The sequence below is a fragment of the Babylonia areolata genome, chromosome 30 (genome assembly GCF_041734735.1).
Source record: "Babylonia areolata isolate BAREFJ2019XMU chromosome 30, ASM4173473v1, whole genome shotgun sequence".
Classification (NCBI taxonomy): Eukaryota; Metazoa; Mollusca; class Gastropoda; order Neogastropoda; family Buccinidae; genus Babylonia; species Babylonia areolata.
Genome location: NC_134905.1, coordinates 15,418,684 through 15,446,653, shown reverse-complemented (window position 1 = coordinate 15,446,653; position 27,970 = coordinate 15,418,684). Strand labels below are relative to the sequence as shown.

The 27,970-nt window shown below is 42.1% G+C and overlaps 2 protein-coding genes across 2 annotated transcripts in view; both read left to right on the top strand.

Annotated features, from left to right (window-relative positions):
- The first annotated feature begins 572 nt into the window (after positions 1 to 572).
- LOC143275332 (sodium/potassium-transporting ATPase subunit beta-like) lies at positions 573 to 11,415 on the top strand. Its single transcript, XM_076579355.1, has 5 exons — positions 573 to 1,274; positions 2,170 to 2,418; positions 3,534 to 3,718; positions 6,430 to 6,531; positions 10,842 to 11,415. The coding sequence occupies exons 1-5, from the start codon at positions 1,094 to 1,096 to the stop codon at positions 11,079 to 11,081; spliced, it is 957 nt and encodes a 318-aa protein (XP_076435470.1). The 5' UTR covers positions 573 to 1,093; the 3' UTR covers positions 11,082 to 11,415.
- Positions 11,416 to 23,743: 12,328 nt separating this feature from the next.
- The window catches only part of LOC143275390 (sodium/potassium-transporting ATPase subunit beta-2-like), a 23,054-nt gene continuing 18,827 nt past the window's right edge, over positions 23,744 to 27,970 (top strand). The window contains exon 1 of the mRNA XM_076579463.1: positions 23,744 to 24,146. Within this exon, the coding sequence (XP_076435578.1) occupies positions 23,966 to 24,146 (181 nt within the window). The 5' untranslated portion in view covers positions 23,744 to 23,965. The remainder of the gene's footprint in view (positions 24,147 to 27,970) is intronic.

Here is a 27,970-nt window from a genome sequence, read left to right as displayed (position 1 = left end):
ACACACTGACACACACACACACACACACTGGCACACACACACACACACACACACACACACACAACGGCACATACACTCACGCGCGCCGGGGCCGGGCGCGGCGATCTATCTATCTATCTACGGTATCAATTATCTATCTATCCGTATCGCTGAGTCTATCTACCTATCTAGTCAGTCTACACACACACACACACACACACACACACACACACTGACACACTCACACTGCACACACACACACCGTGACACACACACACACACACTGACACACACCGCCGTCACTGACACTGACACTGACACGGGCACACACACACACACGTGACACACACCGGCACACTGACACACACACACACACACACACACACACACACACTGACACTGACACGGCACCCGTGCAGATCATTTGTCATTAAAACTATCATCGTCACTAATCACCAGCTGCTTTTGTTATAATCTCCATGATTATGACAGTGCCTGGTTGCCATAAAATCATATCACAGTCATTATTGGTGTGTACTTATTATTATTTGTTGTTGTTGTTGTTGTGAAAAAAAGTAATGATAATAATCAGAATTATTATTGTTGTCACGTTAAAGCTGCGGACAACAGGGGAAAAAAGTAGGCTATCATCGTGCGCTACAGCAAATTGTATTTGAACACTGTACATTGTTTCACGATTTGCCTGAGCTGTTGAAAGCCTATAATTTGTCTTATTCACTGACTGAAACTGAATACTTAAAATAGCTGACTGTACTTGCTTATTGTTGATTGTTTATCATGAACCAGGCTTTGGCCAGCAACAGTCTACAAAATAGCGGTTTAATTTTAATGTTTTACTGCATTTATTCATTTCTTAAATGATTTTGCTAGATGGCTTTTTTCAATATTGCGTCCATGCACAAGTCGGGATTGGTCGGCATATTTTGACACCTTGAAACTGGAACAAGATATTAGGCCAGCTTCTCGCGACATCAGAAGCCTGTCTGGGAGGATTGTCCATCTTGAACTGGCGCCATCAGTGACGTAGATGGCGCTCGACGTTTTGTGAAAAGCGTCGATAACTCTGTCAGCTCAGAAATACAGAAGTTTCAAAATGGCTTCGAGTGTGACACACATTTCGACGGCCAGTTCTGCTCTGTATCAGAGTACAGTTGAAGGGTCCCACATCTATCGAGAAACATTCGAAGACAGAATCAAACAATGGCGTATGTGGCTACTGGGAACAGATTACGAGGGAAGGAACATTTGCATGGGACGATCGTTGATCGACTGGAGTAAGTTTGGAACTTTACACAATGTCGAGTATCTTGAGTTAAAAACATTAACTTTATTTCAAATGTTCATGATTTGGGATATGTGGTTCTTTTCCAGTGAACCTGCGTTTTATATCCAAGCGTGTTTCTGCTGACGCTTATAAGCTGGAATCAAGTTTCAGGTATTTGAGTCGAACGATTGTCGAACAGGTATCGCTTATGTTTTGACACGAAAGTGACTTCCGGTGTACTTCCGCATTTGTACACGAGGAGAAAATTGATGTGAACCAGCTTCTGCTGTTGCTGCGAGTCAGGATCGGAATGAGACTTTCATTGTTACAAGAAAAATGGGCAATCGAGGGATCACGATTAACGTCCCGTGTTATCTTGCATCGAGCTTTTGATGGAAAATTCCATTATTACTGCATTCACGACCATCGGTCGATCGGTCATCTCTTAGTCAGACCTTTATTGTTACATCATGTAGCGGTGATTAATGTTTGAATGATACCATTTTAAACACACCAGTCGTATTATTTATTCTTCCCACTACACACATGGACAGACACACACACACACACACACACACACACACACACACACACACATCATTATATTATTTATAGTAGGTGTTGTCAAAGCTTTTCCAGTATACTAAAGCAACAACACTGCATTCATTTATTTTCATGTAAAACAAATTTTTACGACAAATTGCACAAGGCTGCTGTCACCACAACCATGTTACAAACAATAAAAGATATCTGTATAAAGATGGTTGCTTAAACTCTGCAGTAATCAGCACATGACAGTGATTAGAAATGAATGAATAAATAATAGATAAATAAATAAAACACAAACAATAAACCCACACCACAACCTTATGATAATTCTAGTATTTGGTGACTTTATGTTCCAGTAATGCTGATAGCATGTTACGCTGCCTTCTTCACGGTCCTGGTCGTCATGTTCGTGGTCTTCATGGCCCTGTTCTACTGGATCGTGGACTGGAACTACCCCACCATCCAGGGCCCCACGGCCATCCTGCAGACACCGGGCATCGGGTTCAGACCCCAGCCCAACATTCACAACACCATCGTCCGCTTCGTCAAGGGGGATGGTGCAACATACGTCCATCACCTGGATCATATTGAAGCGTACTTGAAATGTATGTATATGCGGTTGCAACAGTACTCTTTTTATGAATGACCACTGTTTATATTGAAGTATACTTGAACTGGAATGTGTGTATGCATTTGCAACAGTACTCATTTAAAAAAAATTTATAATCATTATTCCCTCAACCATCAGAATAAAGTGACAGGTTGTTTGTTCCCTAGTGTGAGGAATGGGGAAGGAATGAGGGGAAGTGCAGTTCAGTTTAAGATACTTTGTTGTCTGCTTCCAGCAATTAAAAAATAAAACAGAACTCTTTCTTTTGGCTCATTCAAATGCTCGTCAACAAATACCAGAGCGAAAAACGAATCAGTAACTGGCACGCCCTTCCCTGATCACCATGCACACATCAGTTAACGTATCATGTAAAATGTAAGACAATAAGTTTACAGTCTTTATACCGTGGGCGATTGTTGTCCAATTAAGATTAAGACAAAGATCATAGATGAAGGGTTAAGCCCTTCAATGTTCCATGGGCAGTCAGCTGGGTTGTAAGAATGTAACTTGCATGATTTATTTGGTATGGAGGGAAATAGACTGTGTTGAAAATTGCTTCAGGTTGTGAAAAAAAGGAGAAGAACATTTATAATAAGCAAACTTTAAAAAAAACACAAAAAAACTTCTTTTTTTGGTTGTTTACCTCCTGCCGGAAACAGCATTTCATTGGCAAGCAAATGGCTGTCTAATGCCGCAAAAACAATTTTGCTGAGAAGAGCAAACAGATAGGCCTGGTTTGCATCAGTTTGACATGGTAAGTATATTTAACCAAATTGGGAGTATAATACAAACTCCTCATTTTTTTGTGTTTTTTTAAAGTAGAGTCATTCCATCATAGCGTTAATTCATATGTTAAAACATACGTTAAAAAAAAACAACTTTTAACCCAGTGTGAAAAGATGTGTATATTGGTTTTTAGCACTTTTTCCTTCCTGAGTTGTGGCAGCCTGTTGTGCAGTTGTCAGTGACGCAGACATGCAGCCTATTGTGCATATGACTCCTGTGTTTGTAAAGCGCTTAGTGTTTGGTCTCTGAGTCTGACTGAGGAACGGCGCTTTGCAGTTGTATCCATTCGAATCAGTCTGTCAAACACTGCGTTTGCTCAAACAGATTACGAGAACCAGAACCAGCAAGGAGAAAACTACATCGACTGCAACGAGATTCGAGAGCGGAGGGTTACTGACCTGAACAAAGTGTGCCGCTTTGACCTGATTGAGCTGGGACCAGACTGCGTCAAACAGCAGAACTTTGGTTTTGATGATGGGCAGCCATGTATACTGTTGAAGCTCAACAGGGTGAGTATATCATGAGCAAGTTAGTATGACAACGGGCGACCATGCACACTGTCGGGCGCAATAACCAAGTGGTTAAAGTGTTGGGACTTTCAATCTGAGGGTCCCGGGTTCGAATCTCGGTAACGGCGCCTGGTGGGTTATGAGTGAAGGTTTTTCAGATCTCCCAGGTCAGCGTTATGTGCAGACCTGCTAGTGCCTGAACCTCGTTCGTGTGTGTACGCACGCTGAAGATCAAATACACACGTTAAAGATCCTGTATTCCATGTCAGCATTCGGTGGGTTATGGAAACAAGAACATACCCAGCATACATACACACCCCTGAAAATGGAGTGTGGCTGCCAAATGGCGGGGTAGATAAACAAAATGTACATACACTTAAAATGTCTGTCTGAGTGTGTGTGTGCCTAAAATCTGATTGAATGACACAGGAAATAAATGATGAATGCCCAATGGCAGCCATCAGTCAACTCTACCCAGGTAGGCAGCCTGTTTTGCAAATGATCCCATATTTGTACAGTGCTTTGGGCTTGGTCTCCAAACCGAGGATATGCGCTATAGTATATAGTATCCATATCATCATGTTCATGAGTATATCATCAGCAAGTTAATATGACAACGGGCAGCCATGCTTACTGTTGAAGCTGAACAGGGTATTGTATTGTACTGTATTACTCTTTTTGTCACAACAGATTTCTCTGTGTGAAATTCTGGCTGCTCTCCCCAGGGAAAGGGCATCACTAACACTGGGAGTGCCACCCATTTTGGGGTGTTTTTTTTTTCCCGTGCTGGTTTACTTGTTTTCCTTTCGAAGTGGATTTTTCTACAGCATCATGCCAGGGACAATGTTTTTGTTGCCGTGGGTTCTTTTATGTGCGCAAAGTGCTTTTCATCAGCAAGTTAGTGTGACAACGGGCAGCCATGCATACTGTTGAAGCTGTACAAGGTAAGCATTTCATCGGCAAATTTGTGGGGGTGGGCAGTTTGCACAGTGTAACAACTACAGTGAACAACAGTTCATCTTTCTTTTGTCCTGTCAGCTTATGAACAAATTATAGAATTGACAGAATTGTATCATATCATGTTGTTGTTGTTCTTTGTCACAACAGATTTCTCTGTTCAAAATCAGGGCTGCTGTCTTTTGGGGAGAGGGCATTGCCAAAGTGTATTGCTGTTTTCTTCCTTTTTTTGTTTTTTTTGTTTTGTTTTGTTTTGTTTGTTTTGTTTTGAGAGGGGGAGGGGAGGGAGGAGGGGGATTAAAAGGATGAGTGATGAAATGACATGAAACTGACAAGTTGAACGACTGTGCAAGTTCCAAATTCTTTCAAAATTTCAGGATTTACTTTGATGCTACATATATCCCAAATAATTAGAATAATATGTAATCAGTTGATAACCATAATAACCAATTATTTCATATATTGTTAAAAAAAAAAAAAAAAAAGTAAAGTCATTCCACCTCCACAGAAGTCATTGACATAATCATAAGCACATACAAAAGATCACCAACATTGATCCATGGGGAAGATGGGTGGGGGGAGGTGTTGGGAGAGAATGGGGATGCTTAACAGGGTTCGAATTTAACTCTCTTTTTTTTGAGTGCCAGTCGAGCACTCTGGACAAAACATTTGAGTGCCCAATTGTGGTTTTGGGTGCCAGCATAATAAAATGGTCTGGAGTCGACCGGAGGAAGCGAAGGAAGTGGGGGAGGCGTCGGGTTGGCGTTGTTGAGAGGGCCAGAAATAGAGGGCCCAGAGTGTCCGCGAATCGATATCGATCGCACCTTAATTTTAGCCCGATATCCCAATCGAACCATATAATTATGTGACCTGGTTCGAGACAAAATTTGACAAAAAACAAGAACGCCAGAGAATCGACAGACAGACAGAAAATACGAAAAAAACTTAGCCGTATGGAGAGCACAGGACAGGAGTCATAATGGCTGCCGGAAAAAGAGGGCGTTAACCAGCGGGACAAAGGGGAGGTTACCTACTTCCGGGAGGTTATCGGCCGTAGTTTCATGTTCTCCGCATAGGCGGATAGTAGTTTGCACAGGCAGGAATGTCAGACCCCTGCCGGAGTCTGCACTAGTTGGGTCACGGTAAGTATGTTATTTAAACGTAATTTTAGATAGAAAATTTCCTTAAAATGTTCCAAGGAAAGTCTTTCTGCCAGGCTTCATTGTACACACGCCGGCACTTTGATTTGTACTCCTGCTGTTTATTCTTTTTGTCGTCCTGAGCTTTCGTCTCTGTTTCGGGAGCCTTTCTTTTAACATTTGAAGATGGGAAACATCATTCGTTGCTAACGCACCATGAACGTCAACGCATGCAAAGATGCTGCTCCGCAAAGCGAGCTGCAGTAGATGACAGTTTACATTTCGATTAACGGCGTTTAAGCTTGTTTTCTTGGTGTTTTTTTAATTTTCTTTCACCGCTATTGATTTTTGAGTGTCAGCTGGGCACTCTTGACAGAAAATTTGCGTGCCCAAGCCAACTTTTCTTAGCATTTGCACCCGGGCACCTGCTAAATTCGAACCCTGCTTAATCAGCATCACAGTTAGACTAAGGCAACATTTTGAAAAAAAAAATTAAAGTCATAATGTGGGGGCAATATGTAAAATTTGTAAGTACCTGTTGCAAACAGACAACAGTGTGTGAATCAAGATTTTTTTCGTATGTCATCCGTTCATACTGTTGATATTTTGTCTCAGGTGTTTGACTGGATACCTGAGGAATTCACGGAAAAGAATGTACCCGACTCTATCCGAGATCACTGGAGTCAGTGGTGGATCACGGTCACCTGTGAAGGAGAGGTAAAAATGATAATGTTTCTATTGTTGTTGTTTTTCCAGCTAGACAGGTGCAGTAGCTGAGTGGTTAAAGCGTTGGACTTTCGATCTGAGGGTCCTGGGTTTGAATCTTGGAAACGGCACCTGATGGGTAAAGGGTGGAGATTTTTCCCATCTCCCAGATTAACATATGTGCAGACCTGCTTGTGCCTGAACCCCCTTCGTGTGCGTATGCAAGCAGAAGATCAGATGTGGGCGTTAAAGATCCTGTAATCCATGTGAGCGTTCAGTGGGTTATGAAAAGAAGAATGTACCCAACATGCACACACCCCAAAAACGGAGTATGGGTGCCTACATGGGGGTGGGTGGTAAAAACGGTCATACACGTAAAAGCCCACTCGTGTACATACAAGTGACCATGGGAGTTGCAGCCCACGAACGAGAAGAGGAGTCTCCTGCTTAATGCAGAATGTCTGTTTTGATTTGTAAGTGTGTGTGTATGCGAAAAACTTAGCCGTATGAAGTGCACAGGTACAGGTGTCGAGATGGCTGCCGGAAAAAGAGGGCGATAACCAGGGGGACAAAGGGGACGTTACCTACTTCCGGGAGGTTATCGGCCGTAGTTCTCTCATTTTCTCCGCATAGGCGGATAGTAGTTTGCACAGGACAGGAATGTCAGACCCCTGCCGGAGTCTGCACTAGTTGGGTCACGGTAAGTATGTTATTCAAACGTAATTTCAGATAGAAAATTTCCTTTTTGATTTGTAAGTGTGTGTGTGTTAGATACAAAGACTTGAAATAATGTCCAGGATTGCACAAACAACAAGAGCAGCACTGGAAAAACTGATGACTGTTTGGGGTGATAAGAGCATCACGCTTAGCTCAAAGATCAGACCGACGTGCTCATTAGTTCTCTTCAACAGAAAGAGGATGATACAGCCCACGAAGGTGAGGTGCTTCCAGAAAACACCAGCTCCACAGCATCTCCAAGAGATCATATCACAAATGAAGAATTGAGAATTCCTGAGTCAGGCAAACCGTTGGATTCCATGAAGATCTAACCACGGTGAAGAAACGAAAATTGAAGTGATCTCAAGCAGCAAGACTTGCCAAGACTATCCTGCAAGACACAGTGCAAAGAAGAAGGAGGAGGAGGAGAGGCAGACAGAAGAAGAGATGGGAGGACAGCGCAAGGAAGAATATTTTTATCTTTGTTTCTCAGATTTCTTACTTTTGTGTTGGCTTGAAACCTTCATTGTTGTCTGCCATTACATGTCAAGACTACTCATTGTAGGCAGTTGTGTTTAAGATAGCTTGAAATCAGTTTAAGTATATATCTGTTTTTTATCACATTAAAAAAAACTCGGAAAAATAGGGAGTGAACATCTGTTTTAGGATGTATCTGCTTTTGATCACATAAAAAAAAAAAAAAAAATCTGGGCTAGAATTTAATTGTAGTTGAGCGTGTCTTGCCCAGGTTACAGCCTCACTCTCTCGGCCAAGAGGGTTTTAAGACAGTCGGGATCCGGATGATTCCCCAAAGGCCGACTGGCGCCCAAAGCTGTAGCACTGGTGTGTGTCCATCGAGATCGATGATGACCATCGTTGTCATCCAGCTGGGGGATGGGGGGAGGGTGGTGGTTGGGAGGGGGGTGGGGTGGGAGGGGGATGCTCATGAATCTATCTGTGAATGCGCAGATGGCTGAATAGTCCAATCTGCACACGAAATGTTCGCTGACAGTTGGGGCAGACAAAGACAGGCATATCATTGTCAGGGAGCTTGTTTGCCCGTGACTTTCTGGCCTGCCTCTTCTGAACAGCTGCAGCACTAAGAGCCAGTGCAATCCTGTATCCTAATTTCAGTCATAGTCCTTCCCCAAAAGACTAAGCTGCCCTGGTGTGGGCCACTTGACATTGTGTTATTTACTTTCACTTTCGCTTTGAGATGCCCCATAATGCACTGAGAGCTGAAGTGCGTTAGTACTTAAGTTCTTTCCATTGCTGCTACTTTGATGATGTCTGAAGAGATTGGATTGGTTGGGCAGTCTCTAAACTGTGAATCTTAAAAGTCGAGCTTTTTATTTTATTTTATTTTATTTTTTTGGATGGAAATGGCTCTGAGCGATTGATTAGAGTTGCCTTCAGTCATGGGCGACTGCTGTATTGAGGAATCTAGATTCTGAGCCGAGTCTTTAGAAGATGAAAACATGCGCGCGCACACAAAACAGGTCACTCAGTTTTCATATTCTGTGGAACTTTTTCAAGAACATGTTGGATTTTATATATTTTATACTATTTTTCACAATTAAAATGTTCCCAGTTTCATTGTCTGTAAAACTGCATTGCTTTCTGCATATTTTGAGCTACCTTCTGCAACAAAGTAGATAGAACCTTATTTCATATGATTTTTTTTTTGTTTGTTTTATGTGTGCAAGTTCGGTGTGAAGTTACTTCCCTTTGCACAGGATTTGGAAGTGCCCTTGTGATTTTTCTGTCTTGCGGCATTGTGTTTCAGTTTGATGGGCAGTGCCGGTTTTCTCTGCATATTTTCCAGGGCTTTTTGATCTCTTTCTGCTGGGGTTGTTGGTGCCTATCGCCAAGATCTCATTATTTTTCCATAAAAAAAAGTCTTGTGACCCTGTTGTTGGCAGTGTTGTCGCATTGCTGTTAGGGTGGCTTGTTTAGATGCCGTTTTATTTCTGTTAGTGTGGCTTGTATTTGTATTTGTATTTCTTTTTATCACAACAGATTTTTCTGTGTGAAATTTGGGCTGCTCTCCCCAGGGAGAGCGCGTCGCTACGCTACAGCGCCACCCTTTTTTTTTTTGTATTTTTTCATGTTTGCAGTTTTATTTGTTTTTCCTATCGAAGTGGCTTTTTCTACAGAATTTTTGCTAGGAACAACCCTTTTGTTGCCGTGGGTTCTTTTACGTGCGCTAAGTGCATGCTGCACACGGGACCTCAGTTTATCGTCTCATCCTAATGACTAGCTGTCCAGACTACCACTCAAGGTCTAGTGGAGGGGGAGAAAATATCGGTGGCTGAGCCATGATTTGAACCAGCGCGCTCAGATTCTCTTGCTTCCTAGGCGGATGCGATACTGTGTCCTTTAGGCCATCACTCCACATAGTGGCTTGTTTAGATGCTCTTTTATTTCTGTTAGGGTGGCTTGTTTAGATGTCTTTTATGTCTGTTAGGGTGGCTTATTTATTCCTGCGCCTAGTGTTCTTGTAGTTTGACCTATCAAGTCGGTCACGTTCTGCATGCAGCGTCTGGGAAACTTTTTTTTTTTTTTGTTGGCTGAAAATTAGTTTCTTGGATGCACAGGTTGCGATTTTAATGTGTTGAAAGGTGGTTGATGTGAGGTTTCTGAACGTTTTCACAGTTTCTCTGATAGTTCTTTTCACATTATATACATGGCTTTCACTGTGTGATGATGTTCCTTTCTTCCTGGCAGATTTCTGGTAATTAATTCACACCGATGAAATTCTTGCCTTTGGAATCAAAACTGCTACAGTTTCAGTTGCTGGAGGCGAGTGTTGTGACTACAGTGTGAGAGACTTGACAGCTTGCACTTAACTAAACATCGGCTTTGCAGCTTTAAGCTATTGTTGCTTGGGCAGGTCTCATGAGAAAATTTGCCAGCTTGCACTGTAACTTAACATTGATTTTGCAGGACATTGATTTTGCAGGTAAAAAAAAAAAAAATTGTTGCTATGGGCAGGTCTCTTGAAAAAATATGACAACTTGTGCTGCAACTCAACATTGATTTTGCTGGTTAAAAAGAAAAAACTATTACTGCTTGAGGCAAGTCTCATGAGAAAATGTGACAGCTCACACTGTAACTAAACATCAGTTTTGCAGGTTAAAAAACAAAGAAAACACTATTATTGCTGGGGGCAGGTCTGGCGAGAAAACATGACAGCTTGCGCTGCAACTAAACATTGATTCTGCTGGTTAAAAAGAAAAAAATATTTGTTGCTCGAGGCAAGTCTCTTTGAGAGACTGTGACAGGATACACTGTGAAGGAGTTGTGATGATGAAGGTTAAAAACGGTCATTAACTCACTCAGTACGGCCAGTTCTCTCTTCTCCTCTACACAGACCCCTCGGATGTCCAGTGGGTGTCTGAATGACCCAACCTTTAGCTTCTGTCGTCAGAATTGTGGTATTCTTTGTCAACATTCACGTCTTCAGTACAAGAGCCTTCCGCTTGCAATATTTTGATGATAGTAATTGGGGTGAAACGCTGTTAACGTCGTCTCTTTCGCCGTTCGTATGGAAAGAGTTAAAGGAGCCTTTTTTTTTTTTTTTTCCCCTTCTTCTGTACTCGCAGACGGCAGCCGATCGGGAGAACCACGGAGACATCACCTACTGGCCGGCCAACGGGTTTCACTTCAAGTACTTTCCCTTCCGCAACCAGCAGGGCTACCGGTCTCCCCTGGTGTTTGTGCGCTTTGAGAACCCCCACCCAGGGATCCTGCTGATGATGACCTGCAAGGCCTGGGCAAAGAACATTGCGCAGGACTACAACGAGATGGTGGGCATGGTGCACTTTGAGCTCATGGTGGACTGATCGGGGCATGCTTCACAAGGTGGCTGTGTGTGCTTGGTTTTTCTTCCTTCTCTCTCTCTCTCTCTCTCTCTCTCTCTATGGCACCCAGACCCTACCCCTCAGCCCTCCTACCCCTTTCCCCATGTGTTTTTTATAATGGCCTGAGGACGATGTACAATGAACCATTTGTCTTCTATCTCTCACTTTATATATTCCTCTTTCTTTCTGTTTCTTTCACACATTATTTTTTTGTGAAGCGAAAACATGAGATTTTTTTTTTATATATATATTTTTTTTTTAATGATTTTTGTGTAGATGGTGGTTTGTTCTGGTTCTTGAAAAGAATGTTTCTCTCTCTCTTTCTTGCTGTCTGTCTTTCTTTCCCTGGTTTTCTTTCTCTGTGTCCCTCTTTCTTTTCTCAACCCCCCCCCCCCTCTGCCCCCCCCCCTCTCATCGCAAGTAGACAAAGAATTTGCATCACATTCCTGCAAAGGAAGATTGGCCAAACAGATATTCATTCTCCCTCTCTGTCTCTGTCTCTCAGTCTCTCTGTCGATCAGTTTCATTCTTGAATTTCCTTTCTCTCATTCTTGCGATGAAGGTTATAAACAGTAGTTAAAGGAGCCTCTTTTTTTTTCCCCCCTTCTTCTGTACTCGCAGACGGCAGCCGATCGGGAGAACCATGTTTTTTTTTCTCAAGGCCTGACTAAGCACGTTGGGTTACGCTGCTGGTCAGGCATCTGGTGTAGCGTATAATGGATTTGTCCGAACGCAGTGATGTCTCCTTGAGCTACTGAAACTGAAACTGAAACTCATTCTTGTGTCTCTTGCTTTAACTCACTGCTTCACTTCTCTTTCTCCCCCCCCCATCCCCCCCCACCCCTGCTCTCCCACCCCCCTCCCTTTTCTCCCCCTCTCTGTCTCTTTCTGTGGCTATCCAGCCCTTTACTGTTATCGTTCTGTGACTTTGATTACTCAGTTACTGCCGAAACATGCCTTTTCAGGTTATGCCAACATATCAGACTGTATTCATATATATGTGTGTATGTATTTGTGTATGTCACAACTGTGAAGGACGTTACCGTGGTGTTGTCGTTTTGGATCAAACCGTTCACTATCCCTGGACACAAACTGAACACAGAAATATCTCTCTGTTTTTTGGGGTTTTTTTGTGAGCGCTGTACCATTCAGCAGGATGTGTATGATAAAGCTTTTATAAATTAAATACAGCCATGATCTGTAATGTTACGGGGATTTTGAGTTGTGAGATAAGTTGAGCTTTTGTCCACATGAATGTATTGTGTCAAATCATCTTTTTTTTTTCTCTCTCTCTCTTTTTACTGACATATATCATAATCAAGTGAAGTGTAAATGTATGATTGCTGATATTTCTTTGTTTTTGGATTTTTTTTTTTTTTTTTAACCCATTATCATAATGTTGTTGGTGTCAACTTACATGCATGGTTGTGCTTGACAGTGTTTCTCATGTTTATCTTTGAACTCAATGGGTTTTTGTAATAAAATGATTATGTTAATAATAAAAGTAACTATTTCAGTATGTGACTTTTTTAAAAAAATTTTTTTATAAAGATTATATTGAAAATGATTTTTCATTGCCTAGATTTGGGGAGTAATGATTTATGTTACAAAAAAAAAAAAAAAAGAAGTAACTTTGTCAGTATTTGTGACATTTTTGATGACGACATTGAAGATACATTTTATTACATAGATAAGGAGTAAAAATTTATGGGGGAAAAAAAAAGAAAAGAAAAAAGTAAAAATAAGTAACTTTTTCAGTATATGATTTTATTTTTAATTATTATATTGATGGCAAGTTTTGCATTGCTTTCATTAGAGAAAAGCTCTTTCCAGGAAGAAAAAAAACAAACAAAAACCGGATAAAAGTCAGATCTGAAAGATAAACTTTGTGGATAGCACTTTGGTTTATAATGTGAGAATACTTTGATACCAATTGAGCAGTCATAAGAAAAAAAAAATTTCCTCCCTGACTCGTTCATTTGTAAGAAAAATTCGTCACTTTGAGCACACGGTGTTCTTGGTTTACACAGTATTTTCCTTTCAAAATGTCACAGTATCATTGCAATAAATACAACAGGATGACAAGAAAGTGTTAATATACAGTCCTGTCATACAATTATTTGCATTCACTAAACATGTGATGACCGTCTTTGTAGGAAATAATTTACAGATGATAGCATGAATAATAAACAAGAAGGAAAACAAGAACAGTGCAACTGACCAGCGAAAATGTACGGTGTAGCATGAATGATGAACAAAAAGAGAAGTATGAACAGTACAGGTGACCAGTGGAACATGAACATGGGGGTGTGTCATGGGGAGGAGATCAAGGACCGTCATTGCAAACAGCAGTGTGGCTTTTATGTGGCACTCGGGGTCGGGAAGTGTTGGCTCATAGCATCTGCAAAATCTGCGTCGTCTTCTTCTTCTTCCTTTTCTCTTTATTTACAGTAAGGATAACAATGCGAGTAGCTATTTGACTAGTGTCCATGCCTGTGTGTGTGTGTGTGTGTGTGTGTGTGTGTGTGTGTGTGTGTGTGTACAAGTCAGGAGTGTTTGTATAATCATGTACCAATATTAATCACCTGTTGCTTTGATATCAAACTCTGCTGATTTTTATTTTATTTTTTTTTTTTTAAGATTATATACACATTGTTTCTGTAAAATATTCAAACCTGGAAACAATGCCACAAATAAAACAGAAAAAAAATGTTTATGACAATATTATTTCCTGATTTCGCATTGGAAATTATCTCTCTTGACCTGAAAGACTGTAAAATTCAATCATAATTGAATGTGTACATAGAAAGACTTAACTTCTCATTTTCTTACGTCATTTTGATTGATAGCATTATTTTTTTTCATGTGGAATTATTATTACAAGTTATGAAACATTCATTGTCTGCATAGTTCCGTGAACTGTGTGTGATCATGAAACTTGGCTTTCAGCAAAATTTTGCTTGAGGGAGGAATGACTCTTTAAAATAGCTGTTTCACAGCTCTTTTCATTGTATGGATATTATTACAGAATCATATTGGTTGAATAGCTTCTGACTGACTGTGGTTCTGTTAAGGGACGGGCGTAATAGCCGAGTGGTTAAAGCGTTGGACTTTCAATTTGAGGGTCCCGGGTTCGAATCATGGTGACGGACGGTGCCTGGTGGGTTAAGGGTGGAGATTTTTACGATCTCCCAGGTCAACATATGTGCAGACCTGCTAGTGCCTGAACCCCCTTCGTGTGTATATGCAAGCAGAAGATCAAATACGCACGTTAAAGATCCTGTAATCCATGTCAGCTTTCAGTGGGTTATGGAAACAAGAACATACCCAGCATTCACACCCCCAAAAGCGGAGTATGGCTGCCTACATGGCAGGGTAAAAACGGTCATACACGTAAAATCCCACTCGTGTGCATACAAGTGAACGTGGGAGTTGCAGCCCACAAACGCAGAAGAAGAAGAAGGTTCTGTTAAGGTCTAGTTGGGATGGGCAGTCTTATAGTTTTACAGAAAAGACAGCCACATTTACCATCAATAAAACAAAAAAAAATGAAAAAAGGAGGGGAAGTAAGTACGGAGACATGCAGATTTTTTTTTTTTTTTTTTTTTTTTCTTTCTCCTTTCTTTCTGTTTTAGGGGTGTGTGATTGTGGTTCACAGCCTGTTCCCAAACTAAAACACCTTGCATTTTTCTCACTGGTACTGAAGATCAGTGTGGTCTGAATTATGTGTCAGTGTGTGAAAAAACAAGAAGAAAAGGGAAAAAAAACCACAACAAACCATTGTGCGCTCTGAAAACCAGCACTGCGCGTCAGTAGACCGACCTCCAAAACTGTTGAAGACAAGCAGAATTTTGTGTGCGTGCGTGTGTATGTATTTGTATTTGTATTTCTTTTTATCACAACAGATTTCTCTGTGTGAAATTCGGGCTGCTCTCCCCAGGGAGAGCGCGTCGCCATACTACAGCGCCACCCATTTTTTGGTATTTTTTCCTGTATGCAGTTTTTTTTCGTTTTTCCTATCGAAGTGGATTTTTCTACAGAATTTTGCCAGGAACAACCCTTTTGTTGCCGTGGGTTCTTTTACGTGCGCTAAGTGCATGCTGCACACGGGACCTTGGTTTATCGTCTCATTCGAATGACTAGCGTCCAGACCACCACTCAACGTCTAGTGGAGGGGGAGAAAATTTCGGGGGCTGTGCCGTGATTCGAACCAGCGCGCACAGATTCTCACGCTTCCTTGGCGGACGCGTTACCTCTAGGCCATCACTCCACTGTGTGTGTGTGCGTGTGCAATACCGGTCCTTCCTGCTGGTTGAAAATGAATTTTAATTGTAGGGACACGACAGTTATTGTGGCCTGACACAGCATCTGTTACAGGATTCTACAGGATTCTTATTGTTTTGGGTTGGGTTTTTTTTTTTTACATGTTTATGTTGGTTGTTATGATTTGGATATTACAATGTACATTCCAGCTATTCCATGTGCACAGAAGTTTTGATACAGAAAGGTTAGTGAGTATGTTTACATGCCGGTGCTTTCACCTGTTAATGACATATCAGCTTCTCAGAAAGGTAGTTTTCATTTGTGAAAGATAATGAATTGTACATAAGATTTTTGTTATTTTTTGTTGGTGTTGTTGTTGTCGTCGTGGTTTATTATTATTATACATAAATGACTGTTGCAGATTTTTTTTTTTTTTTTTTTTTTTTTTTTTTTTAGATGACATGGAATGACAAAAGAACAAACCTTGATTTGTAAGGAATTTGGAGCAATTAAAAAATATAAAGTTATCAAGCAATGTACGTGCTGTGGTTTTGTTGTTTTCAACAGGTTGTGGTGGTTTGTGTGCGTACATTACATGCATGCACATGCAGAATATTTTTCGTACGAGTCACAATTAAAATACCCACAACTGAGAAAAGAGAACACAACCCACAAAATTAATGATAAGAAAAAGATTCCTTGGATATCAGTGTTATCTCCCCTCTCACTGTGAGAGGAATGGGATCACTGAATGAATTTTATTTTATTTTATTTTACCCAGACTTTTTCAGGGTCGACCACCGTTTTATTTTGTATATAAATTACACAAACAACTAAACACCATGGAAATAATCAAACCAATACCTGGGATTCCATAACTATGTCTAAAGTAATCAACAGCATTAATTGGAATAAATACAACTTTTCATTTCCTGATTTTGGGGCTTGTTGCAATAAAATGGCAGGAAGATATACAAATCATACAATTATGTGTACAAAACTTAGAATCAATCATTTTTTTTCTTATTTTTTTTTTTTCCATTTAGACATTTCCTTTTTTTTTTCAGGGACAAAAGCTTTATCCTTTTTTTAACATTTCAAATGACAAGACAGTCTTAAAAAAAAAAGTGCTATGTCTACGCAGACTCGGCTGCACTCATTGTTCACTTTGTTTTAAAAATAAGACCAAAAAATAAAAAAAATAGAAATAAAAAGGGGGAAATTGTTGACATATGCTTAAACACATGCAGCAAAAACTGCAAATGTGCGGCATAATCAAAGAAGCAGGTGAAAACAAGGTGGAAGGCACACCGAATACAGAGCATTCTCTTGTATCATAGGACATGAAAAGAGGGGTGAACATTCGAGCACCGAATGAAACTGATTCAAGGGTCAGTCGACTAATCTCAAATGTTATCACTATATTCATGTGAAAGCAAACATTGTGCCAGAATCTGCAATAAACTATCAACGCATGATTCACAACTGTACTTTCAGCAAACATGATTTCAGTTTCACATTCAGTTTTTTCAAGGAGGCATTACTGCATTCAGACAAATCCATATATGCTACACCACGTCTGCTGGACAGATGGCTGACAGCAACATAACCCAACACGCTTGTCAGGCCATGAGTGCATACATATTAATAATATATTTGTATGCCTATCAGAGTGGATTTCTTTCGCAGAATTTGCCAAAGGACAACACTTGTTGCCATGGGTTCTTTTTCAGTGCGCCAAGTGCATGCTGCATAGGGGACCTCGGTTTATCATCTCTTATGAAGGACTAGATGACGGGCGCAATAGCCGAGTGGTTAAAGCATTGGACTGTCAATCTGAGGGTCCCGGGTTCGAATCACGGTGACGGCGCCTGGTGGGTAAAGGGTGGAGATTTTTACAATCTCCCAGGTCAACATATGTTCAGACCTGCTAGTGCCTGAACCCCCTTCGTGTATATGCAAGCAGAACATCAAATACTGCACGTTAAAGATCCTGTAATCCATGTCAGCGTTAGGTGGGTTATGGAAACAAGAACATACCCAGCATGCACACCCCCGAAAACGGAGTATGGCTGCCTACATGGCGGGGTAAAAACGGTCATACACGTAAAAGCCCACTCGTGTGCATACGAGTGAACGCAGAAGAAGAAGAAGAAAGACTAGATGCTTAGTTTAACTTTCAAAAAAAAAAAAAAAAAAAAAACTTGGGAGAAAGGGCGAGAGCGAGAATCGAACCCAGACCCTCACGAACACTGTACTGGCAGATGAGCATCTTAACCATTCTGCCAACTTGCTCCTAGCAAACACGTAACAAGCTGGGTGTGAATGGCTGCACACAGAATATGTAGTAGTAGTTGTAGTAGTAATATAGGGACTGGCAGCCATCTGCCTAGACCTCTCGGCCTTTTTATGTCCCCATCGAATCTTCATCTTCACTTCTTCCATTTTCTTTTTTTTAATTTTTTAATTTTCATCTTTTGTTTATTGCTGTTGGGCGGTGTACGCAAGTACACTTCTGCAAGAACTTTATTTTATTCATCATAGTCAAAAACAAAAACAAAAATCTTTTATGATGGTGTTGTCAATTAGATTTTTGAACGTGTTAGTTTTTTTGGGTTTTTTGTTTGTTGTTTTTTTACATGAGGTGACATCACTTACAAAAATGTGGTCAGACGCTAAAGAGAGAAACTGACCTATAGGCAAGAACAGGCGAACACTGCAAAGAGTTTCTGTATCAGTAGCTCAAGGAGGCGTCACTGCGCTCGGACAAATCCATATATACGCTACACCACATCTGCCAAGCAGATGCCTGACCAGCAGCGTAACCCAACGCGCTTAGTCAGGCCTTGAGAAAAAAAAAGTAAATAAATAATAGATAAATACATTAAAAAAAAAAAGGAACTACTACTACAAATAATAATATGTATAAGGCGCAAAAACTTGATGAAGTCAACTATAAGCGTACCAAAAAAAAAAAGAAAAAGAAAAAAAGATAGTAATATTTAAAAAAACAACAACTTAGTTATCACGTTTTGTGTATCTTCATTGCTTTGTTTCCCATGTTGCTTTTATGTACTTTTGTGAAAAATTATCTTAAAAAAAAAACCCCCAAAAACCTGAGCTCGGACAAATCCATTATCTGATACCCTACATTACATGTGCCAGGTGGATGCCAGACCAGCACCATAATCCAACATGCTAGACGGGTCATGAGTGCATGAATATGATTATATTTGTGTGAATGAAAAGTTGAATGCCTTTAAAAAAATAATAATAATATTTAAAAAAAATTTTTTTTTTTAGTTGTTTGTGTAATTTATATACAAAATAAAACGGTGGTCGACCCAAGAAAGTCCGGGGGGGGGGGGGGGGTGGGGAGGGGGACCAAAATTTTTAATGGACGAAGTACAAAGAAAAATAAGAGAGTACACAAAAAAAAATCAAAAGTACATAGTGAAATGGAAATAAAGAATTCTGAGGTGAACTGCTGTGAATGAATAGATAAATAAATTGAATAAGTCGTAAACTGAATAAGTCGTCAAATAAAAGATAAAACAATTTCTGACATAAATTTCACCAAGTATGTATCTAGTGTGTGTGTGTGTGTGTGTGTGTGTGTGTGTGTGTGTGTGTGTGTGTGTGTGTGTTTAACGTACATGTAATATGCAGCTTCTGTTCAAACGTGTGTGTGTGTGTGTGTGTGTGTGCAGTGCGTGCATGCGTGAGTATGCACAAGTTTTTATATTGATATGCACTTGTATGTATCCTAATTCAGTCTACTATATCTGTGTTTGTGTATGATTTTCGATTTATGTTCGTACCTTGTTATGTACTATCCCCCCCCCACCCCTCCCCCCCACCGTGACCCCCCAATATTCCCTGTGACCCCGGTACATTTGGTAATAAAGACATATTCTATTCTATTCTATTCTATATACCTACTTTATACTTTCTTTGGTTATTCGGGGTTTTACTTTTGCTCATGTCGAACGCTGAATTTCTGTACAACTATACATATGTATGATCAATAGACCAGTCGATCTTCTTCTTAACCGCTGAGTGGTATTACCGTTCAGTACTGAGAAGAACTCCCATACATTTCTTTTTACAACGTTTTGATAGTTTACGGGCCCACATGACTGCCGACTAGTTAACTGCTTCCAAATCGCTGCAGACGTATTCATACAGACGAGATCAGGAAAAGACAATTCTCACCTTCTGTCATAGCCTATGATCAGAGATCGTACGAACTTTTTTTTTATTTTTTTTTTTATAATAATTTTTTTGTACGAACTTCTTGTTAAATTACAGCATCGGTAAAACTTGAAAAAAATAACTGATCCACACCAACGGTGATCAATCCGAAGGGCAGGAAAAAAAGGGGGGGAAAAAAGAAAGAAAAAAAAGAACGAATAAATACTGCCTTCCTCTTTTGATTAAATCCGGCCCACAGTGCCCCGCACACGAAGCGCTGTTGTCTAAATAATGGGGGTAAAAAACGGGGTGAAATACAGACATGTGAAGCCTGTTCGTGTAATTACTGGGTCAGTTAGAACGACTGCACTTAGAAGAACTTTGTGAAGCCATGAGCAATAAAAGATGAAGAACTCCCAACAACACAATATGCACACCAATAATCGAGTCCAGATAAATGATAATAACAATAATGATAACAGATAAATAAATGAATGAATAAATATACTCACGCCGACGGGCGCAATAGCCGAGTGCTTAAAGCGTTGGACTGTCAATCTGAGGGTCCCGGGTTCGAATCACGGTGACGGCGCCTGGTGGGTAAAGGGTGGAGAATTTTACGATCTCCCAGGTCAACATATGTGCAGACCTGCTAGTGCCTGAACCCCCTTCGTGTGTATATGCAAGCAGAAGATCAAATACGCACGTTAAAGATCCTGTAATCCATGTCAGCGTTCGGTGGGTTATGGAAACAAGAACATACCCAGCATGCACACCCCCGAAAACGGAGTATGGCTGCCTACATGGCGGGGTAAAAACGGTCATACACGTAAAAGCCCACTCGTGTGCATACGAGTGAACGCAGAAGAAGAAGAAATACTCACGCCAGTCGAGCGGAGAACGTCCCACGCACAGCTTGTTTCCGTCGTAGTCCGTTCCCGTGAGGGTGTGGGTTCGAATCCCGCTCTCACCCTTTAATCCTCCCAAGTTTGACTGGAAAATCAAACTGAGCGTCTAGTCTTTCGGATGAGATGATAAACCGAGGTCCCCGCGTGTGCAGCACGCAATGGAAAAAAAGAAACCATGGCAACAAAAGTGTTGTCCTCTGGCAAAAATTCTGTAAAAGAAATCCACTCTGATAGATACGCAAATAATTATAATCATAAGCATACACTCAAGGCTTGACAGTCTAGCACGTTGGGGGTATGCAGCTGCCGGTCAGGCATCTGCCTAGCAAATGTGATGTAACGTATATGGATTTGTCCGAACACATATGACACCTTGACAAACTGAAACTGGATTCCTGTCTTGAAGAGTTTTTCTGTGCACGTCAGTGGACCAGGGAGAATTCCCCTGAGATGCTTTGGTCAGTACAGGGCGCGCGGAATTACTGACTGAAACCATAATGGACACCATGCTTCCCAAACGAATAACTGGTCTAGCTAGCGGCTGGCCGCTGTTCGTGAAGGGATGTCTATCTATCTTCCTCGAGTCTTCCTGCCTTGACCAGTGTGTGTCCGGCGGGGCACGGCAAAGCCAATACGATCGCGCGGCTGACTTATCTATACAGATACCCGGGCCTACAGTTATCCACCCCCTACCCGCCCCCCCCCCCCCCCCCCCCACCCCCCCCCCCCCCCCCGCCCTCTACTCCATCACGGTCACATAGCTTGGTGATGCAGAAACTGGAACAATGACAAGTAGTGGTAGAGAGGGGAAGGTGTTTGCACTGCATTAAGAGAGACAAACTACCGGCTGTCAACTGCTCTCAGAGTAGCGTGCATGTGGTTGACTTTGAAATAGGGGTTAAAAAGCAAAAGCTGTACGTATGTATGTATGTACGTGTGTGTGTGTGTGTGTGTGTGTGTGTGTGTGTGTGTGTGTGTGTGTGTGTGTGTGTGTGTGTGTGTGTGTGTGCGTGTGTGTGTGTGTGTGTGCGCGCGTAAGAAGCGTTTGCGCGCTTGCGTGTGTGTTGTTGTGATGGTTGGTGGTGGTGGTGGTGTGCAAACGTATGTGTGGTGGTGGTGGTGGTGGTGGTGGTGGTGGTGTGTGTGTGTGTGTGTGTGTGTGTGTGTGTGTGTGTGTGTGTGTGTGTGTGTGTGTGTGTGTGTGTGTGTGTGTGTGTAAGAAGCGTACATGCGTGTGCGCGTTTGCGTGTGTGTTGTTATGATGATCGATGGTGGTGGTGATGTGCAAATGTATATATGTGTGTGTGATGTGGTGGTGATGGTGGTGTGTGTGTATGTGTGTGTACGCGTGCGCGCGTTCGCGCGCGTGTGTGTGTAGTGTAATGTGATGAAGGAAAGAAACTTGAATAAAGAGAATGAAAAGAGACGAAGAACGTGAAAACTCCAGTAGGAACATGAGTAAGAAAGAACGGCCACAGAAAGTTCAAACTGAAACGGAAACCGAGTTCAGTGCCAACACTGACAGCATGACGAAGAGAAGAAGAGGTCATCGCCTGGATGGATACCACGGCAGCTATCCTCCCTGCCTTCAAGTAGTCTGGCGTTCTGCCTGGAGATTTGTCAGCTGACGGTGACTGAGACATAGCAGTTCAGTGCTAATCCCCCCTCCCCTACCCCCCCCCCTCCCAACCTCTCTCCTCCCCCCCCCCTCTCTGACAGAAGTAGTGTCTTAGTGTCTTGTTGAAAGATATCTTGCAGAAACACACACACACACACACACACACACACACACACACACACACACCATCACAGCACATCACATCACACCACCACCACCACCACCACACCACCGTGACACCACACACACCACTACTACCACCACAGCACATCACACACACACACACCACCACCACCACATCACACCACACACACCACCACCACCACATCACACCACACACACCACCACCACCACATCACACCACACACACCACTACTACCACCACAGCACATCACACACACCACCGCCACCACACCACCACCACCACCACACCACACACACCACCACCACCACATCACACCACACACACCACACACACCACCACCACACCACACACACCACCACTACCACCACAGCACATCACACACACACACACACACCACCACCACCACCACACCACACACACCACCACCACCACCACACCACACACACCACCACCACATCACACCACACACACCACCACCACATCACACCACACACACCACACACACCACCACTACCACCACAGCACATCACACACACACACCACCACCACCACATCACACCACACACACCACTACTACCACCACAGCACATCACACACACCACCACCACCACACCACACACACCACACCACACACACACACCACCACCACCACACCACCACACACACCACACCACCACCTCACCACACACACCACCACCACCGCCACGCCATATCAAAAATTAATACCACCACCACACCACACACACCACCACCACACCACCACCACCACCACACCACACACACCACCACCACCGCCACACCATATCACAAATTAATACCACAACCACACCACACCACACACCACCACCACCACACCACACACCACACCACCACCACCACCACACCACACACACCACCACCACCGCCACACCATATCACAAATTAATACCACAACCACACCACACCACACACCACCACCACCACACCACACACACCACCACCACCATCACACCACACACACCACCACCACCGCCACACCATAATTATCACAAATTAATACCACCACCACACCACACACACCACCACCACCGCCACACCATAATTATCACAAATTAATACCACCACCACCACACCACACACACACACACACACATACCACCACCACCACACCACACACACCCACCACCACCACCACCACCACCACACAACACCAACACACATGCACGCGCTTACGGACATACGTACATAACACGTGTACATCCGTACACGCAAAGCAATTCACCTTTTTGAATATTTTTATTTTTTTTATGTCAGCAAAATTGAGCAGCTGACAGCCTATTGTTTGACCCTCTTAAATGCAGAGCAAACACGTACCCCTCTGTTTTCTCTCTCTCTCTCTCTCTCTCTCTCTCTCTCTCTCTCTCTCTCTCTCTCTCTCTCGTCATTGTTCAAGTTTCTCCATCTCCAAGGAACAGAGCCGTGATGAGTTTTGAGTGGAGTGGACTGGAGTAGTGGGGTGAGCTGGGCAGGGCAGGACTGGGCTGGGCTGGGCTGGGGTAGCCGTGAGACCTGACCGGGTATCTAGACATGAGATAAAGTCAGCGCGGCCTACAAACGTACTAATACTGGTCAAGGCAGGAGAAGACTTGAGAAAGGACAGACAAGACAAGACAAGACAGACAGACAGACATCCCTTCGCGCGAACTAAGCTAGCGAATCCAGCAATCGTCCCGGGCCGGGGGGGAGGGGAACAACAAAGATGGCGTCTATGGTTTCAATCAGCAATTCCGCCCTATACCAGAGCACCTCGGGGGGAAGCTCCCTGACCCGTGTGTACAGGGAGAGTCTGGAAGACAGGATCCAGCAATGGAGGACCTGGCTGCTAGGGACGGACTACGATGGAAAGAGGTTGTGCATGGGGCGGTCCCTGCTGGATTGGCGTGAGTAAAAAAAAAAAAAATTATCTATTCATTTATCAATCTGTTTAGTATTTCAATATTCATGTATTTATTTATTTATGTATCTATTTGTTTATTTATTTATTTATTTATTTCGTCTTCTTTTGCTCGTGCTTTAACGAGGTTACGTATTCATCTGTTTATTTATTTATTTCATTTATCTTTTTTTTTTTTTTTTTTTTTCGTCTTCTTTTGCTCGTGCATTCACGAGGTTCCGTATTCATCTATTTATTTGGTTTATTTTATTTTATTATCTATTTATTTATTCATTCATTATTTCGTCTACTTTTGCACGCGGTTTTACGAGGTTCTGTATTTATCTATTTATTTATTTATTCATTTTTTTTCGTCTTCATTTGCTCGTGGTTTCGCGAGGTTCTGTATTTATTTATTTATTTATCTTAATTTTTTTTATTTTATTCATTTCTCTATTTCGTCTTCTTTCGCTTAAAATTTCATCATGTTCTGTATTTATTTATTTATCTATTTATTTATTCATTTACTTATTTGTTCATTTATTTCGTCTGCTTTTGCTCGTGGCTTAACGAGGTTCTGTTTTGTGCAGTAGTTTTTAATTAATTGAGCAATGACACGAGTAGGCTTTATGTGTTTACATAACCGTTCTTCCTCATTTCTTTGTTGTTGTTTTTTAGACAACAGCACTTCGTGTGCGGGACGTTTCGTTGGGTCACTGTGGGGATTTAATCCTTTTTTTTTTCTTTCTTTTTCGTTGTTGGCTGGACGCGATCTGTGGATTTACTTATACTGTGTTGTGTTGGGAGGGCTTCAGTCTTGTTTTGCTGGTGGCTGTACAAAAACTGCCGTAAAGTTGTCGTCAGTTTTTCATATTGATTTGATTGATTGATCATACGAGAATTTTTTTTTTTTTTTAGCTTGTCACATGCCAGTGTGACCGTTTTTCCTCCCCCCCCCTCCCTCCTCCCCCTCCTCCGCCTCCCTCCCCCCACCCCAACTCCCCCCCCCCTTCCCACCCACGTTTCATTTTAAGGGTCGTTTTGTGCGGTCAATTTGAGGAATGATTAAATATGATGGGGATGTGTATTCCTTTTCATTTTTATGATTTTTTTTTTCCCGTTTCTTCTTCTTCTTCTTCTTTTTTAAATTTCTTTTTTCATTTCTTTTTGTCTTCCTAGTTTGGCAGATGTGGTGTAGCGTATAATTATGGATTTGTCCGAACGCAGTGACGCCTCATTGAGCTACTGAAACTGAAACTGAAACTGAAACTTCCTAGTTTGATCACTGTTGCTGTACTTCAGTTGCTTTCTTAAGAGTTTTGCCCATGCTGTTATTTAATTAACAAGGATTACGTGTTCAGCTTATTGAAATCAAGATGTTCTGTCTCTGATTAGATAACAAACAGAAGTAACTTGTCTCGTCCGACTCTTGGTTTGTAAGGCATGGATAGTTGAAGCGGATACAGTATATTAGTTCAGTGACTGTTGGCGGAAGGAAGAATTTTGTTTAACTCTCTCCATACGAACGGCGAAAGAGACGACGGTAACAGCGTTTCACCCCAATTACCACCATCAAAATATTGCAATCGGAAGGCTCTTATACTGAAGAGGTGAATGTTGACAAAGAATACCACAATTCTGACGACGGAAGCTAAAGGTTGGGTCATTGAGACACCCACTGGACATCCGAGGGGTCTGTGTAGAGGAGAAGAGAGGACTGGCCGTATTGAGTGAGTTAATGTCCCGTCACACATATCGGTGATTGAAGACATATTGTTAAAGTATTTATGCATACATCTGAGTATTATCAGTTAGAAGGGGTGGGAGATGTGGATGAATGGAGGGTTGGGAGAAACTGGGCAAATGAGGGTAAAAATGTGGGTGAAATTTGGAAGAAAAAAAACACAACAACAAAAAACCCCACCTCTAAATACAGTTACAGGAAATTACTTAAAGGACTTCGTAAAAGAGAAGTCGTTAAACTGACAAGCGAAACAACTGATAATGAATGCAAAAAGTCAAAAACATCAACGTTCTCAGTCACTTGTGAAGACACACTTTCGTGTACAAAAGGCTTCATCAAGCTACAGTGAAAAATTATATGCTCAATTGTCAGGTTACTGAAGCATATGCACTTGACTGTTGGCGGGTTAGTAAACTACTCTAAAATTTTGGACTGAGAAACGCAGGGGAGTTCTATTGAACGGAGTTTCACTGAGGTGTCAGGAAGACTGGTTTGTTGTCTGTAGGTGTACGCAAGTGCAGATATTCATTCATTCATTTCTCGACATCGGTCCAACAGCCGAATGGTTAACTGAAGCGTTGGACTTTCAGTCTGAGGGTCCCAGGTTCAAATCTCTGTGACGGCGCGCCTAGTGGGTAAATGGTGGAGATTTTTCCGATCTCCCAGGTCAACATTTTTTTTTTTTTTTTTAATTATCTGCAGACCTGCTAGTGCCTGAACCCTCTTCGTGTGTATACGCACGTAGAAGATCAAAATACGCACGTTAAAGATCCTGTAATCCATGTCAGCTTTCGGTGGGTTATAGAAACAAGAACATACACACCATGCACACCCCCGAAAACGGAGTATGGCTGCCTACACGGCGGGGTAAATAAACAATACACGTAAAATGTTAAATGTCTGTCTGAGTGTGTATGTGTATGTATACATGCCTGAAATCTGATTGAATGACACAGGAAACGAATGATGAGCGCCCAGTGGCAGCCGTCAGTCGGCTCTACCCAGGTAGACAGCCTGTTGTGCAAATGACCCCGTGTTTGTAAAGCGCTTAGAGCTTGGTCTCTGACCGAGGATAGGCGCTATATAAGTATCCATATCAATCAAAAAAAAAAAAAAAAACACAAGGTGAGTAAAATAAAGAAAGCATGATTATGTGCGTTGAAATATATGCAGATGATGTGTATTGGGTGGGAAGGGTGTTTTCTCTCAGGAAAATCAGTCTTAGCTTCGTACATGGTAGCCACAATGAATTGCAGTTTGTACACAAACACAAAGGCAGCAGATTGCTCATACAACTATCATGGTGAAGACTACGTTGTGTTCGATTTACCAAGAACAATTGAAGGGTTTTTGAACTATGGAATCATAGAAATGTTCAAGAATCACTTCATCACAAGCAGCAAGTATGAGTCATGTAACAAAGTTGCAATGTGCAAGGTGCTAGTACTGATGAATTTTGAACCAGATAGGGAGAAGCTGTCCAAGGACCGCTACGACGTTTTGTATTATTAGAAGGTAGAGGTCTTCAAGATTATTTGTCAAACAAAAATCAACTCCAACATGGGCGGATACAAGAGACGTTTCCTTCCTGCATTCGGTGCGCAATAGCCGAGTGGTGAAAGCGTTGGACTGTCAATCTGAGGGTCCTGGGTTCGAATCACGGTGACGGCGCCTGGTGGGTAAAGGGTGGAGATTTTTACGATCTCCCAGGTCAACATATGTGCAGACCTGCTTAGTGCCTGAACCCCCTTCGTGTGTATATGCAAGCAGAAGATCAAATACGCACGTTAAAGATCCTGTAATCCATGTCAGCGTTCGGTGGGTTATGGAAACAAGAACATACCCAGCATGCACACTCCCGAAAACGGAGTATGGCTGCCTACATGGCGGGGTAAAAAAAAAAACGGTCATACACGTAAAAGCCCACTCGTGTGCATACGAGTGAACGCAGAAGAAGAAGAAGAAGAAGGTGCCGTGGCGTACAGACAGTGGCAAGGATATGGCAACAACCGTGGGGTTCGTACCCGACTCGGAATCCGAAACCGATCATACCTTGCCAGAACTAATCGAAGAAATCGTCGAAGATT